We start from the raw sequence: 15,756 nt of genomic DNA, 5'->3' as shown, positions 1-15,756 counted from the left end.
TTCCCAAAGAAGCTGCTTCCCGGGAAGAGCGCAGGGCGGCTTGGGCTGGGACTTCAGAGGAAGGAGCTGCGCTGCCTGCTGTTAGCGACGGGCCGTTTGAGGACCAGCGGAAGGTAAAGAAATCCATTATGCTTCAAAGGACAAGCAACACGCACCCACGCCAGACTCAGGGAACATTTAGTAGATGGCACAGGAAGTTTAGAAGTGGAAGCGAATAAATCACCCGCCATTAGTCATACACTGATGAGAAGAAACCAGACAATTACCAAAAAAATAGAGTTAAAATCTGGGCAACAGGAAAAGCGGTGCCTTTTTAAAGGGCTTAAAAGCAGAAGTACTCCGCCAAATGGAAGCTATGGAGAAAGAAAGCCCAGCTCGCGCGTTCTTGCCACCGCCGGGCTTCTGCAACTGCGGGTGCGTGTTACACCTTTACCAACTTTCTTGAGCAAGAGCGTAATGCTCCTCCACAGCCCACGCTGCCCAGCACATAGCTTACCCACCGCGCTCGTGCGCAAAGAAAGTACGTGAGGAGATTTACAGGCATGCGTCCAAAACACACTGTATCTCCGGTTTTAATCTCTTTTAAATGACATATTCCCACACGAGGTAAAATTAGGGCCATATTCAAGCTTTTGTTATGAGAAGAAGCTGTGCCTACGTTAAAGCAAATTTGGTGTGTCCCACGGGGTTACGTGTCCCTCACCGCGCTGCGCTCCCGCAGCCCGAGCCAGATGGCCGGTGCAGAAGCCTCTTGCAGGAATACCGCTCTGTAGAGGAGGATGCTGCACTGGACTGGGTGACCAGGCTGTCACTGAACGCAACTCCGTCACGGTATTTAAATCACATTAAAGCTTTCTTTTATTACATCCCCCCTTGTGATTTTGCCTGGCTACATTCTAATTACCAGCCTTGCTGCAGCACACGCGGGTTCCGCTGCCCGCTCCCCCTCCTATTTTATGGGAAATGACTTATTTTGCACAGTCCTAATGAAAATACTGCAGTGAGCTCGCTCTCTCTTTTTTACCTTGCATTTCCCATTCTATTGCATAAGCCAGTTTTTGTGTGGAAGAGAGAAAATAAAATATTCAGGTTTACATGCATTTTTAGAAAGAGCAGATACACCTGTTAAGGCTGCCCGAAGTAGTTTAATCACTTTTGCTATTTCCTTACATAATACCTGATCTTGAAGTACCAATATGTTTTTCCATGTCAGATGTCAGCTGCACTTGTTTTTCAAAAATATTACATTTTGCATTCCTTATTCTCCACCTATTAACTTCTCAAATAGAATATCTTAAAGGAGATGCATTTCACTGGTCCGCAGCACCACCGCTGCCCTTGGCCATGGCTTTGCCATTCTCCATTTTCCAATTACAGCACTAACCACTCTTAAACGACACGATGATTTCGCGCTGCCTTGCTGTTCTGTAAGTGCTGTTGAGTAAGATCAAAAGCATTTTGACTCTTAACCAAGGCAAAATACCGATGCGGTGAAAGGCTCCACTTATTATTTCATTTGATTTCATTCCTAGGTACAGAACTGGAGATGGGCCTCGTTAACCCGTGCAGGCAGAGACCACCTTTGTGTGGGAAAGGAGTTCAGATCTGCAGGGTAATGAGGGGTAAGAAATCTCACCTTTGCAAGTCTTCTAGAATTAACACAGACTTTTAACGAGAACCTTTCTAGTTAAAAATGACACGGCTAACACTCTCCTGGAGGCAGGGGAAAGAGACCGAGAGAGAAAATACATGCAGGGAAAGTTCAATAAAAGTAGGGAAAGTGCTCAGATTTTCTCTGACGGTAAACGAGCTCTCTGCGACAGCAGCGAGCACTAGCACTGGCTGCGGGCAGCATGTGCTGCCGTTTGCTGGCAGCTGGAATAGGAGGCGGTTGAAGCTCTGAATACACCTGGTTCAATTTCCAGTAACTGCTCAATTTTTAGTTTGATCCCGAACCCGTCAGAGCTTTTTCTCTGTGCACAGTAATAACAGCAACAGCAGAACAGATTTTCCAGCTTCGGTCAAATTCCTCAGAGACAGAAAGCTGAAACAAAGCACCTAAATTCAACATCAGCCTTGACTGCTTAAGAATGGGGAGCTCTCACCGGCCATTCAGGGATCTTTCCGAGACCAGGACGCTGGCTAAGTGCCTAGCACTAGATAGGCAGGATTGCCATTTTCAGTTTGTTAAGGTGGCGAAGATGTTTTAAATCTGGAAGTCAAGAGCAACGTAAGCACCTACTGCTTCAAAAAAGAAAAAAATAAAAGATCTGTTCACTGTAAATCTAAATGCTACGGTAGTAGGTATCATACACATCTAAACCGTAGATACTCCTGCGTAATGTATCTGCTGCTTTCAATTTCTAAGGTAACACGATAAAAATGTAGTCTGGACCATCACGCAACTTCCACAGCCCAGCACACAACGCGTGTTACAGCAGGAGCTTGGAAAGCATGGCTTCCCTCTCTTCTCCCCACTCTTTATGAAATCCTGTGCCAGCTGCCGTATGTTGCAGGAAATTACAGAAACCTGCAGGTTGCCGATTTTGTTTGCTGCTGGCAGTGGGGGGGGGGGGGGAGGGAGCTGCTCAGATACTCTTGGCGCATTTCCACTTACATATCTGAAATCACAGTTTAATTTCCTAAGAATTTCATGCTAGCTATCTCATTCATCATTTACTAGTAAATGGGCTGAGATTCTTATCTCCAATATGTTTTTACCAGTTTTTAATAGATATCCCTGTTTCCCTTTGCTCAGAGAAGCTAACCAGCTGCTTGTTCACAAAAATCATTCAAGCGAATGCTCCATTTTCTAAATGGAATCATAGAATCGTTTAGGTTGGAAAAGACCGTTAAGATCATCGAGTCCAACCGTTAACCTAGCACTGCCAAGTCCACCACTAAACCGTGTCCCTAAGTGCCACGTCTACATGTCTTTTAAATACCTCCAGGGACGGTGACTCAACCACTTCCCTGGGCAGCCTGTTCCAGTGCTTGACAACCCTTTTGGGGAAGAAATTTTCCCTAGTATCCAATCTAAACCTCCCCTGGTGCAACTTGAGGCCGTTTCCTCTTGTCCTATCGCTTGTTACTTGGGAGAAGAGACCGACCCCCACCTCGCTACAACCTCCTTTCAGGTAGTTGTAGAGAGCGATGAGGTCTCCCCTCAGCCTCCTTTTCTCCAGGCTAAACAGTCCCAGTTCCCTCAGCCGCTCCTCATCAGACTTGTTCTCCAGACCCTTCACCAGCTTCGTTGCTCTTCTTCGGACGTGCGAATACTTCTATGGTTTCAGAAAGGCTGTCGGGGGTGGGGGGGAAGAAAAAGAAAAAAAAAAGCAAAGCCAGCAACCCACCTTTATGCAGACAAACCAGAAAGATGGTACAAGATGTTCACTTTCCCAGACGGGTTCACGCTACGTGAGGTAACTCATGAGGCAAGAGTTTAGCTCCCAACAGTGGAGTCAACTCCAGAGCCCTGGGTTGGTACCAACTGTATAACCTGGGGTTTTTGTTCTGTGTAATTTCTCTTCCAAAGTCACTCTAAAATCTAAACGTCTCCTCCTCTCCCCACCACTTAGGTGCAGACAGCTACTGTCTCCATATAAAATAAATCAGAAATCAGGCCATTAGCTATGCTTTTAAGAATACTAAGTGATACTCTATCTGTGTTCACAGTGATATCGCTTATAGGACTTTCCCAAAAAAGCTTCATCACTGGTAGCCAGCAGTAAAATAAAGCCCTAAAGAACAAGAGGGATGAAAAATGAAGAAGGAAAAAGCAGATGCGGGTATAAGCAAAAACTGCGGAAAGGGAAAACAAACCAAGCTAGGAATGAAGATAATGAAAACGGTCAGGTTAGCAGCCCAGTGAGACGCGGCTAAGTACCGTCCCCAGATGGGAACCTGGGCCTGAGGGCAAAGAAATGAGTTTGGGATCCTGGAAGAACACTCACATTCTGGGTCAGGGTCTTTAGTCGTTTATTAGCACTCGTGGTCAGCTGCAGTCAGAGAACACCAGGTTTAGTAGCGGAGGTTATTTCAATGAGAAGAGAATGTTATAAAATGGATGTCAAATAGTAAAGAGGAGAGATTTTTTGGAGGCAGTGAATGGTAATCCCTACGTGAACAGAACCTGGAAAATTCAGATTTCAATACCAAATTTGTGACTGAGGCCATACATGGGAAGAGCAGCTCACGCTCCTTCATGACAGGACCAAGCGTCTGTAGATTTATACGCAGCAACTTAAAAAAACCATCAGTAAACATACTCCAGACGGCAAAGGGAACGGGTACAGTTGACTTTCAACACAAAAAACTGGATTTAAAACCTCTTTTCCCTGTTACTGCCTATTTCCTTAACAGCTCGGGGTTAAAACTTACTCCTTGGCTGTTCAGCTAAGGACAATATTTGCCCTAGCCTCCTCTCCGCCAGGAGCCCAAACCCACCCCTGAAGATTTGGAGGCACGGCAAATGCAGCCATCAGCTGGATTCCAGAGACTACGAAACAAGTGTCAACCTCAGGCTTATACTGTCTCCCCCTGTTTGCAGTTTCTGTTTCAACCTATGGGGTTCTTGTTTGTTTGTTTGTTTTTAAAAGATTTCCCCCCCCTGCTGCTTTATCCAAATAAGGCCATTTTCTTTCTCCTACTTTCACACAATTGTTTTTTTCAGGGAAGAGACAGATGAAAGAATTATTTCTTGTCAGCAAGACTTGTACCTGGGTGACACACGATTCCTTATTTGGTTAAAACACAGGTTAACGGCGTTAGCTTGCATTCTGCTTTATCAGTCACTTCTTTTCTGAAGCGGTTTCAAAGAGCACAATGGGATTCAGAGCTTCAGCATTTGTTGCTGCAGCAGTGAGGATGGATTTGGCTGAGTTTCACAGAGAGCTACAAACATGATTCACAGCTGCTGCCGGCTTAAAGATACATAATCAAATGTTTAAACATATGAAGTTTCCAGAGTTTCCAATAAACAGATTTTTTAAAAGTGGTCGGAAAAAGTATTTAGGAACACTCACCATAAGTGTCATGTAAGCATGTTTCATGTTGCAGGTCTCTGATACAAAAGCAGAGGGATTATCATCATCACTTGGTACATAAGCCTCAGCTCTTTCGAGTTAAGTGTACTTTTAAGTTAAAAAGTAGGATAGAAAGCTCAAGAGTGTTGCGATTTATACAACATATATAGTACAAACACTTCGGAAGCTGTGAGAAGGCTCCAGGGCTCCCTTCATTCCCCCACTGGACAGTAAGAATTCTAATTTTGAGGTCTCTGGGCTCACAGTTATCAAGGGTGCTATTTGCTTGGGTTTTAATTGTGGTAAAAAAGTGTGCAGAGCCCGCACAAGAAAGGTCTTTCAGGGCTTTTATAACAATCTTTGCTTCCACCTAGAGAAGAGCATCCCTACAGGGATGCATTTATTCCAATTTTTCTTTCTAGCCAACATAACAGCACGTCAGTCTTCAGGCAACACGTGCAAACCATCTTCGTAACCAGCGACGCCGTTCTGGCACGCTGGAGCTACCTGCACGTGAGCTAAGGCAGCCAGAATCGCCTCCCCGACGGAAAAGCACTGCAGCCACACCGCTGCTGCCAGACACCAGCTACTTGGAGCACCAGGTTTTTCTACTTTATGCACTTGAGTATTACTAAGAAGTTTTATAAAAAGGCTGTTAGCTGACCTATGTTCAAATCTTAATAGGGGAATAGGGCACTAAAGTTGAAGGGATTTCTTGTTTTGTTTTTTTAAATACAAGTTTATCAGCCTATAGCGCAACTAGAAATGAGAATGAGCAGTGCCAGAGTTACCAAGTCTAGCAAAGCCGTGTGGAGGGATCCCCCACTCCAGCCCTTGTTTAAAACAAACAAAAACCCTAACGCTCTTTTCTGCTAAATTTCATCAACCTCTGCATTTTTCTTCTTACTCTGTGTGTGTGTGTATGGCTGTGGTATGGCAATGAATTCTTCCATGCTGCAGCGGGAGACTGGGGAATTGCAGAGCGCCAGGCAGACTGGGTTTTTCAGAGTACTCTGCGCCCAGGTACATGTGGAAGCCACTGCGCAGCTGGTGCCGCAGGGAAAGACTGCTTCTAACTGGGAAAGAAGGCATCAGCAAAACCAGATTGTGCAGAGCGAGAAGCGGGAGGATACGCGCAGATGAGAGCCGTTGTTTGTGATTCGGCTTCAGGTTTGGGCCCCTGGCCGTGGCGATGTTCCTTCCACCACCAATCCTCATTCTTGGTCTCCGATACTGGAACGTAAATACCCTCTCCCTGCCTCACCTCTGAATTTTCGGAAGGATACAGCCAGAAAAACCACCCTCTTTGCCTCACCATGCAACTGTTCAGGTTAGGGTGGAAGTCCCCGGTTTAAGCGACGCACGCCATGCAGCCCACCTCCGAACAACGGGAAGAACACCAAGAAACCTGCAGTGTTAAAAAGGAACATTTTATTGCAAGAGATTACAGACCTGGCACTATGGCCAAAATGTTTCCATTACATCAAAATCGCTACCCATGTATCAGGCGACAGCACCTACAAAGCATGGTGGATTGAAAATATCTGAAATCATAATGCAGTCAGCTTTTTTAAAGAAGTACCACCCTAAAAAGATTTTTTTAAAAACAAAGTCAAAACTATATAAACCAATTTTTTTTGAATGTGAAAGTGGTGTTTAAGTACCCAGGCCATTAACTACTGTGATAAAAAGTGGAAAAGTCTGCTAACCATAGTGCTCAACTAAACAGGCTTCTTTCACAGCCCTGACCATTTAGTTAAAAGCAAGTACTTGTTATTTGCTGTTAATTTTTCCACATTTGTTCATCCAACATTTATCTTCTGTAGGTTTTCAGAATCAGGTAGAAGGTTTTATTGGGGGGCCCCTCTTTAAAGCACTGTTGACATGCAGGATAATCTAGAACCACAACTAGCCCAGAAAAAGCATTGCTGTCAAAATAGCTTTGCAGGACCAGATCTCCCCGCCTCAGTCCCGTGACGCTGACCTTTCGAAACTCTGGAGGGACGCACTTCTCCGAGCCCCAATTCACGACTCGCATTCCTCCTGTGATCCACTTACCTCAAAGACCTTGGTGATTTCCCTGAGCGTGGCTGAAAAGGTAGGACTTTGAGCAGGCACGTAGCTCAAACACAAAAAGTCTGGCCCAGGACATAAACCCCAACTGTTACAATCCCCATCTTTGGCACCTCAGGCGCTTGCCCACCCTCCCCAGCGGCTCGTGTTAGCTATTGTCTGGTCTGTGCCTTTTCTCCCATCCAGGAGAGTCAGCAGCTCGTTTCCCGACACCGCTGGCTGGGTAAGGTGAGCCCTGAGGAAGCAGAAGTGGATCTGCGGGCAGAGCCGGACCGCCTCGGCTTGCGGGAGCGGTCCACCTAATACAACTCACGCAATCCATGTGCAGCAGTATACGGCAAACAGGAGTAAATGCCCAGGGATCTCTGTGAGCCAACGTTTGTTATCCACTTGCCTCCACCTCCCATTCTCCACGCATACAGCCTGAACACACGACCGCTTGGCAGCGGCAGGCGCTTTAAAATCGCCTTTCCAGCAGAAACCTCTTTTCAAGCAATGCAAACAGGAGTTTTAATTTTTTTAAGATGATTTGGAAATATCACTGGGACTAGGGGATATAGGCAATCATCTTACAAAACGTGGGGGGTGCTCTTCTACAGTTTCCCAGGCTTCTCTAAGCATTCTGAAAATTCCTTCGTAATTTTCCAGAAGCTACTACTTGAGAGCGCTTTACCAGAAACTAGGGTAACTCCAGAAACATGTAAGACTGCGATAAAGAACCAAAGGCAACCAAACAAAAATCACTATGCCACCGCAGCCTTTAGCCCGAAGCAATCTAGCCAACGTGAACAGTCTAACACTCGAGTTTGTATGTGCAATTCTGGAAGTCCAGCTCTTTAGCCCAGGCTGCCGTAGAGCCTCACAAAGCCACACATCTCAAAACATGAGATTCATATAATAAAGTGACTGATTTAATTAACTCTCTTCTACCACCAGATTACTTAGAATCTCTGTAACTCTGGAAAGGGGGATTTCTACCTCCTTGTAGGTAGTGACAGAAGATCTGTATTTCCAAACAACAGAAACCAAGAAAACAAATAGCCCCACTTGAGGACTAGAGGCTAAAGAAAGCTTAAGGGTACTCTATTATTATTATTAAAAAAAAAAAAATATCATTCAGTCCGTATCAACCATATATGCAATTGATTTAACATTTTCAGAAGAGTTCTAGAACTTCTGCATATATTTCAAACTACACCGTCAAGGATCCGATGCAAGCAGGGCACACGGCTCCAGTGCACCCCCTCAGAAAGCCTGCCACTGAAACCGGCTGCTCCTCATCGAAAGAATCTTATTGCGGAAACTAATCGGGCCCAGAGCTCCCTGCTCTTCAGACACAGCCTTGCATTTTAGTGTTACACAAAGCAGCTCGCTATTGGGGTTTCATGAATTAAACAGAATTAACTAGGGTTTTTTATTATGATGAACCTAATAGAGTTTTTTTTGCTACTGCTAAATTCCACACGGTATGGCTTCACCTTACAAGCATTCTTAACAATACTAGATAAATATCATTTGCACTTAATTGATTTCTTCATCTGTTAAACAGCCACAAAATATGGTGCTCTCACAAGCACCTTTTTTTGGTGAGAAGGGTAAACAAGCACTCTATTAAAGCATTATAAACATTCAAGGTGATTTGATCACTTCCCTCTATTCTGTTTCAACACATTGTTGTAAATCTTCCATTTTCACAGCGTATAAAAAAATCCCACAATCATCCACAAATTTAGAAATTTGTTAGTCTGCATACACATAATTTGTCTGCAATACACTTCAACATCCCAGTTCCCTTTCCCAAAATCTCTATTTTTTCTCCTCCAGCCTTTAAATGCACTGATGTAGATTTGTCCGTTAAAAAAAAAAAAGGGAATAAATTTTGAAAATAAAGCTAAAGTTATCTGTAGCGATAGCACTAATTTAACGATAGCCTTGACAGAGCTAGGATGGCCTTCTCTCAGGACTCTGTCCTGTGCGTTTTTGACCCATCTATTTTATCGGAACGTTAACAAGCCTCGTGTGTTAACTCTGAACTGCGCACATAGAGGAAGACAGACATTTATCCGTATTTTCCACCAATCAAATGTAATGCGTCTGTGAACAAGTCAGTTTATTGCAAGTAAATGTACTTTTACTTAAGATCATGAGAAGATTCTAATCCCAAGCAAGACAAATCAATTTCACAAACTTAATTCACACAATGCAAATAAATGCTTCACATTATAGACATTTAGATTTTCTTTAAACCTTTTTATTTAGAGATTTTTCTGGTAAGGAGATATACCATAGGAAAGCAATTTCACTGGCAGTGAGGTATGTATATACTCTACCAAAATACTCCTCTTGTTTTAACTGCTTTTAACTTTATTTACATATAAAGAAAATATCAATGCATATCCTTGGCTTAACTACAGTATCTGTTACCCTACATGAGTAAAATGAAATGTTACTTGCATACAAAATTGATTTGCAGAGGAATCTGATTTGATTTAAACAAAAATCATGTTCTGAAGACAGTTTAAATGAACAAACACAATTCATCATGACCAAGACACCTGCACCATATTTCCATCCTCACAGCACATTTATTTCAGTAATTCTGTAAGTAGGTCCTTAGCATGAGCATAGTGTTACAGTTTTCATACATATAATCACGTCCAAAACAAGCTCTAAAATTGAAGTTGTAAACATTCTCTTCATATGTAGAAACATTTCAATCTGTGTTCGAATTTTCTAAAATGATCAATCTTTTAAACAGAATTATAAATGAAAAGTCTACTCTAACCGTGTAGTGAGCAATGCTTATTAGTACATTTCTACAGTGTTAAATAAAATAGTAGAGAGGCAAACTTCTGTAAGCAAGTCAGACTTTAAGTAAATCATCATAAAGAAACAAACTTGTTAACAAAAAGATGCTTTGTAATAAAGAAAGTTGGATTGAATCTACTATGATACAAAAACATAAGGGTAAATACCATCTTTGTTGACAAGTAGGAGGTAGCATGGATGCACCACTTTATTGTCAGTGAGAAATGCAACTGAAGTAAAGAATATTTCCTTACCACAAATTTCCAGTATTATGTACATATTTCTCTTAGAAATTTGTTTAAACAAGTTTCCCTCCACTTTTTAGTACAAAAAGCCTCATGTGATTTAAAAAAAACACTTACACACCTAGATAGAATAGTACTAATTGCCCTATTTGAATGAAACAGTCTCTTGAACTATGAAGTACATGATATTTAATGCCCTAAGTTGAGTAAATTGTATTAGCAGTTCTTGGTATTATACAAAACACTACATACATACAAACAAAATATAATAATATCTTATTTTACTATGTAATTCTTTTTGGAATAAACAGAGCCTTGATTTGGGTAACACTGAAGAGAACATGGTTTCTTTGTTTTATTAAAATCTGTCTTTTAAGTACCCATGTGCAACAATTTAAAAATGGCTGCCATACATGTAATGGTCTTGTATTGATAGTGAACACAGTAACTGACAAAAACATAATAAACCTTAAAAACACATCTTCCACCCTATATAAAATATAAAGACTACTTACTGTAACTGTTAAGTATTCAATTTATTTTGATGTTACTGTAATCCACTTCCTCTATTTTTGTCTTTAGCATTTATAAACATAATTTAGTGTAGCAATTTATTTTAAAAAATGACAAAGTATTTCAAATTTACATCCAATTAAAATTTAAAATGTTTCCTTGTTCTATGATGCTGCTTCTGCCATCAGTAAAGAAAATGAAGTTTCAGTAATTGAAGCAGGCTTTTTAAGTAGTGATGTGACTTCAACCATGCCAGCTCCAGTCCGTGGAAGATTTGCGTTGACAATGTGTCGCTGCAAGTGCTTTATCCAGTCTTCTTGAACAGACAAAGGTCCTCGAAAGACCAGACCACAAAACCTATGCAAATATTAAAATTATTCCATCAAGATATATCTAGCTCTACTGAAAAATTATAAAATAAAGACATTAAGTGGAAAGTCTTAATTTTCTTGAATTTTGTTTCTACATATTTTAGCTGAAAACCTTAGTAATTGCGTTCATTTATAGTAACTGTGAGCACAAAAGAACTGCAGTTCATACAACTTACACTCTTACTTTTTTAACACTACCAATAACAATCTGTTGTTCTTACTTAAGGTTTCTTTTGAAGGACAGAATATTACTCAGACATGACCAGTAAGATTTTAGCTAGAGAAACAGTTGGCAACCTGATACCTGAGTATGATTGAGTCAAGTCTTCTTGTTCAAATTAATGAAAATAAGCAACTGCTTCCCCCCTTATTATTCAATTTAACCACAAACACGTTTACAGGATACAATCTTAAATCTTCTTATGAATAAAATTAGCAAGCTCTTAAGAATGTGTTCTTTCAATTAAAATAACCCTATGTACCTGCATCTGAGTATGTAAACTTCATCAGCACTATGAGGTAATGGCAGCATTTTTTTCTTGCTTCCAGATCTTGACCTTGACTTCTTTTGCTTACAGTCTAAAGCTAAGAAGAGAGAAATTTCCATATGTGAAAGTGATACTTCAATGAGTGTTAACCAAACAGAGATATTTAGTAAGCATCCCCTATAGCAGTAGTGAAAAGACATCTACCTCCTTGTTATTCTACATTTAATTATAATGTAAATCCAAAACAATTACAGCGTGCTCTAAGAAATTTCCTGGCAAAACACACGAAGCTATTTTTTTAGTTTAGCACAGTGCTTGCTCTTTAAAGACTAGGTAATTGACATTCAGCATTAAACTGTTGGTTTAGTATCAGCAAGCACCTACTAACCTATTGCAGAATTATACAGAAGCAAAGCACCATTGGAAATTCTCATTCATGCATACAATGCTGTCAAAATCTTGGAACTTGTTTTGTAGTTCAAGTACCATCACAAGTCCACTCATGTTCAACCAAGTTACAACTTCACAAAGTTGTAGCTTTCAGCTAATACAATCAAGAATTTCTAGTTTGAATAAAACACCTGCCATTTGTTTTCAACATAAAGCAAAAAGTTTGTCCTTTCATTCTAAGAATTTCAAATGAAGCTTCCCTCTCACTCCTGTCTGAATTCTAATGCGTCTTACAAAAAATACGTATTAATCCGTGGCAGTGGGAGCTGGTATTAGGACAGTCAACAGGGATGGCAAGGCCACTTTTTAAATTCAGTCTAAGCATTTGAAACTATGTATGAAAATAATGTGTGTGAACAGGAAACGCATAGCAAATGGGTTCAGTTAGCATTGAGGTCTGTACCTCCCATAAATAGATATAATAGGAATCTGTAACAAAACATGGAGATTCTAAGCAGCAGCCAAAGTTGGGGGATGAGGGGATTAAACTGAGTTAATATTGTTATGATGAAAACAGCTGATAAAGCTCAAGAAAATACAAGAAGTTTGGGACTGCTTAAACTGAGAAGTATATTTAGCTACACTTTATTCCAAAACACAAGACACCAACACTAAAACTCCACAGCAACCTGAAAGACAGTAACAAGTGGTATTCTTGATACCAAAAAAGGCATAATGCTATGCTACTGAAGCATCTTAATAGTAAAATTTAAAAAATTGTTACACTTGTCTAAGTTTTGACTCCTGTAATATAAAACAGAAGAATAAACCTCTCAGTATTCTGAAGCATAAGACATCACCTGGTGAGGCAAAACATGCTGATTTAAAGAACACACAGTCTTGATTGCATCCTTCATTTTTCTTATGTCCTCCAAAAGAACACCTCTCAAGCTTTTACCCTGTAGCCAAACTTTTAGCTTGCAGATACACCAGACATTTCCCAGTTCCATCCCCAGATTTTAAGATTCCTACAGTATCTAGAAAAATTAGAATGAATTTTTAAGGTTTGAAGGTACCAGAGAACTAATCAAACAAGTAGAAAGCAGATACCAACCTAAAGAGACTTCCTTCAGACCCTGGGTCAAGCCATCATTAGGAAGATGAGGCTCAACAGCATTTTTTCTGATAGCAACAATGAAAGCAGTCTGGATATAAAGGCAGTGCCCAAGGTGGTGGTGGGGGGAGAGAGAGAGAGGGAGAGAGAAATGGCCAAGATAACTTCTGGAAAATAGGTAAGGGGTTCTTAATGCTTTATGCTCTCATCAAAAGCATATTCTTCATATAATTAGGAAGAAAAAAAAAAGCTAGCTACCTTTCAGGCTGTAGGAACTACCAAGTAGTATAAATATTTTACATACCGCAACATCAGTAACAGCATCACCAGAAACGTAAGCAGATAAAATACTGAAACCCAGACACCCATTCTCTGAAGAGAACTATTTGCATGAGGGACAACTTATCTGAAGCAGTTGTTACAGCAAAAGCTTTGCCATTGCCGATTTTGCAGAACATCACGGGAAGGAGAGAAACAGAAGTCAGTATTATCCGAATGCAAACACATCCATGAGTTGCATCTAATGTCAGTTAGTTGATGTCAGTTGATATGAGTTTAAAAAAAAAAAAAGCAGTAGACAGCAGGCTCCTTCTGGAGAAGCCTACATGCATTTGAAACAAGAACTAGCTTATTTCCTTCATGTTGGCAAACTTAAGACATTCATTTCCATCAAGAAATTTGATTCTACTCACATACATCCCAAGCATTTCAGAGAGCTTTCACTTTCTTACTAGACCTGAATTGGTCTTCTGCAACAGAGTTCCTGAAACCTAATGGGGGTTGGCGGAGGTGTGTGTGGGGGTGTGGGTGTGTGTCTGAACTACTGTGCAATCAAATAGACAGCAACACAAACAGAAACTGCCATAATGTACCAGGAGAGATAGTTTCTACTTCCTTGAAAGGTACCTTGTCCAAGAACAATGAGAAAACAAGGAAAACAAAAGAATGGGCATCTTCTCTGAGCCATTTATGATGGAGGCTCTAGATAGAGAAATTACAAAACAAAGAACAGAAAATATCACAGTAAAAGACATCAAGAAAAAAAATTCAGATCACTCAATGCATTCTCAGAGTAACTTAGCTAAGATTGGAAGTAGATTTGCCCAAGCAAGAAGCTGTTACCAAAGATAGAAAATACTAAGAATACTAAACCTGTGTTCTGCAAGGGGTATTTTTTGTTCCCTTTGTCTTTTGACCTAGTGAACATATTCCTTCACATTTTAGGGGGCACAAAGGAGCACAAGTACATTCTGAAGTTACTCAAATGAAGCAAGAAAGTAAGTGGGGAAAGAGTAACATCTGGATAAAGGTGATTGACAACTGTAATTCCAACACCAGTTGTCAGAGACGTGTACCAGTAACTGCCACATTAATTTCATTATTGTCTATCCCGAGAGTAACAAGTTTAAATGAAGTCACATGCACAAACTTACGTACTCTGTTGATATGATGCTTACAAGGGCTTGCAAGCATCGAGTAAGTCACACCATTGCCTCACCCATAAGAAAGCATAGCCATGTTCTGACCAAAACTCAGTTACTGTTCTTCCAATGGCTTTACTATAACAAAGCATGACCTCAGAAAACATGTTTTTAGCACTTTCGGGAAGAGACCGAGGATAATTTAGCTCCAGTAAGCTGCATGGAAATTGCGGCAAATTGCCAGAGAGAGGCAGGAACTACCTACCATTAACGCCTACTTTGTGGCTATCACAGCTCCCAAACTATCATCCTCCAGCCTCCATAAAGGCCCAATTATTTTTGGAAGAAGCCTCCTTCCTTCAAGTTCGGCCACCTGGTGTTTCCTAGTTGCTATTCCAAAAACTTCTTGTAAACAACCGTTTACACCACTTCATCAAACCTCTGATACAGTATGACAGAGAAACAACCCATTTAAAACACAAGACAATTAAACTTCGGAGGAATCTCCTTGAGGCACTCAAGTTCAATTTCAGAGCACGCTATTTAGACAAATATATGCTAGGTAAGACGACTGCATATAAAAGCCTTCTTTACCTCTGTGACCGCTTATCAAGAAAGACTACAAGCAGATGGAGACAGGAGGCTAAAATGAGCATGCCTAAGACAACATGAATTAGAAGAGTCACAATTAGAGGTCCTTCATGTCATGACATTTGGTCCAAGGTTCAAAATTAAAGTGCATCTATGCTAATTTGCATACTCCAGTTCTTGATGTCCCCCACCACAGAACAATTCTCATTTCAGGAAGACTGAAGCTGGGTCTTTATTCAGACGTCATTATTTTTGTCATAGCGTATGTAAGCTAACACAAGTTGAATAATTGCACGCATAAATGGATCTAATTAACCATTTAAAAACACTGCCAATTAAAAAGTAAAAAATAATGAATTATCTTTCTTGTATATTTATTCACTAATTTTTCAAATTCAATCACCTGCTATCTATCCTCATCATTACTGCACAGTAAAATGCATTAAAAAAAACCCTGCAGTAATTTGCTCCCTGAAGGATTTTATAGGATACTAAAAATTAGCTCATCGTGCCGGTTGATCAGTTACAACAGCACAGAACAAAGACACACAAAGCCAATGGATCTCAGATTTCTGCTTTAACTGCATATGCTTCCACAGTAAACTTCCCAAAGCTACAATTTTGACAAAGCAGTATTAGAAATTATTTGGAAGCGTAGTGGCCACATGAACTGCTACCTCAGTCATACTGTTGGCTCAAAGACCAGACTCCTTGCTCT

At 40.7% G+C, this 15,756-nt stretch overlaps 1 protein-coding gene across 3 annotated transcripts in view; it reads right to left on the bottom strand.

The window, feature by feature from the left end:
• Nucleotides 1-9,322: 9,322 nt before the first annotated feature.
• Nucleotides 9,323-15,756, bottom strand: part of ZNF644 (zinc finger protein 644) — a 32,108-nt gene continuing 25,674 nt past the window's right edge. For all 3 annotated transcript variants that reach the window (XM_009273860.1, XM_019470716.1, XM_009273852.1), the window contains 2 exons: nt 11,517-11,619; nt 9,323-11,020 (listed from right to left, as the gene is read on the bottom strand). In XM_009273860.1, the coding sequence (XP_009272135.1) occupies nt 10,828-11,020; nt 11,517-11,619 (296 nt within the window). In that variant the 3' untranslated portion in view covers nt 9,323-10,827. The remainder of the gene's footprint in view (nt 11,021-11,516; nt 11,620-15,756) is intronic.

The sequence above is a fragment of the Aptenodytes forsteri genome, unplaced genomic scaffold (assembly GCF_000699145.1).
Source record: "Aptenodytes forsteri isolate BGI_AS27 unplaced genomic scaffold, ASM69914v1 Scaffold59, whole genome shotgun sequence".
In the NCBI taxonomy this organism is placed as follows: Eukaryota; Metazoa; Chordata; class Aves; order Sphenisciformes; family Spheniscidae; genus Aptenodytes; species Aptenodytes forsteri.
This window is presented reverse-complemented; position numbering and strand designations above follow the sequence as displayed.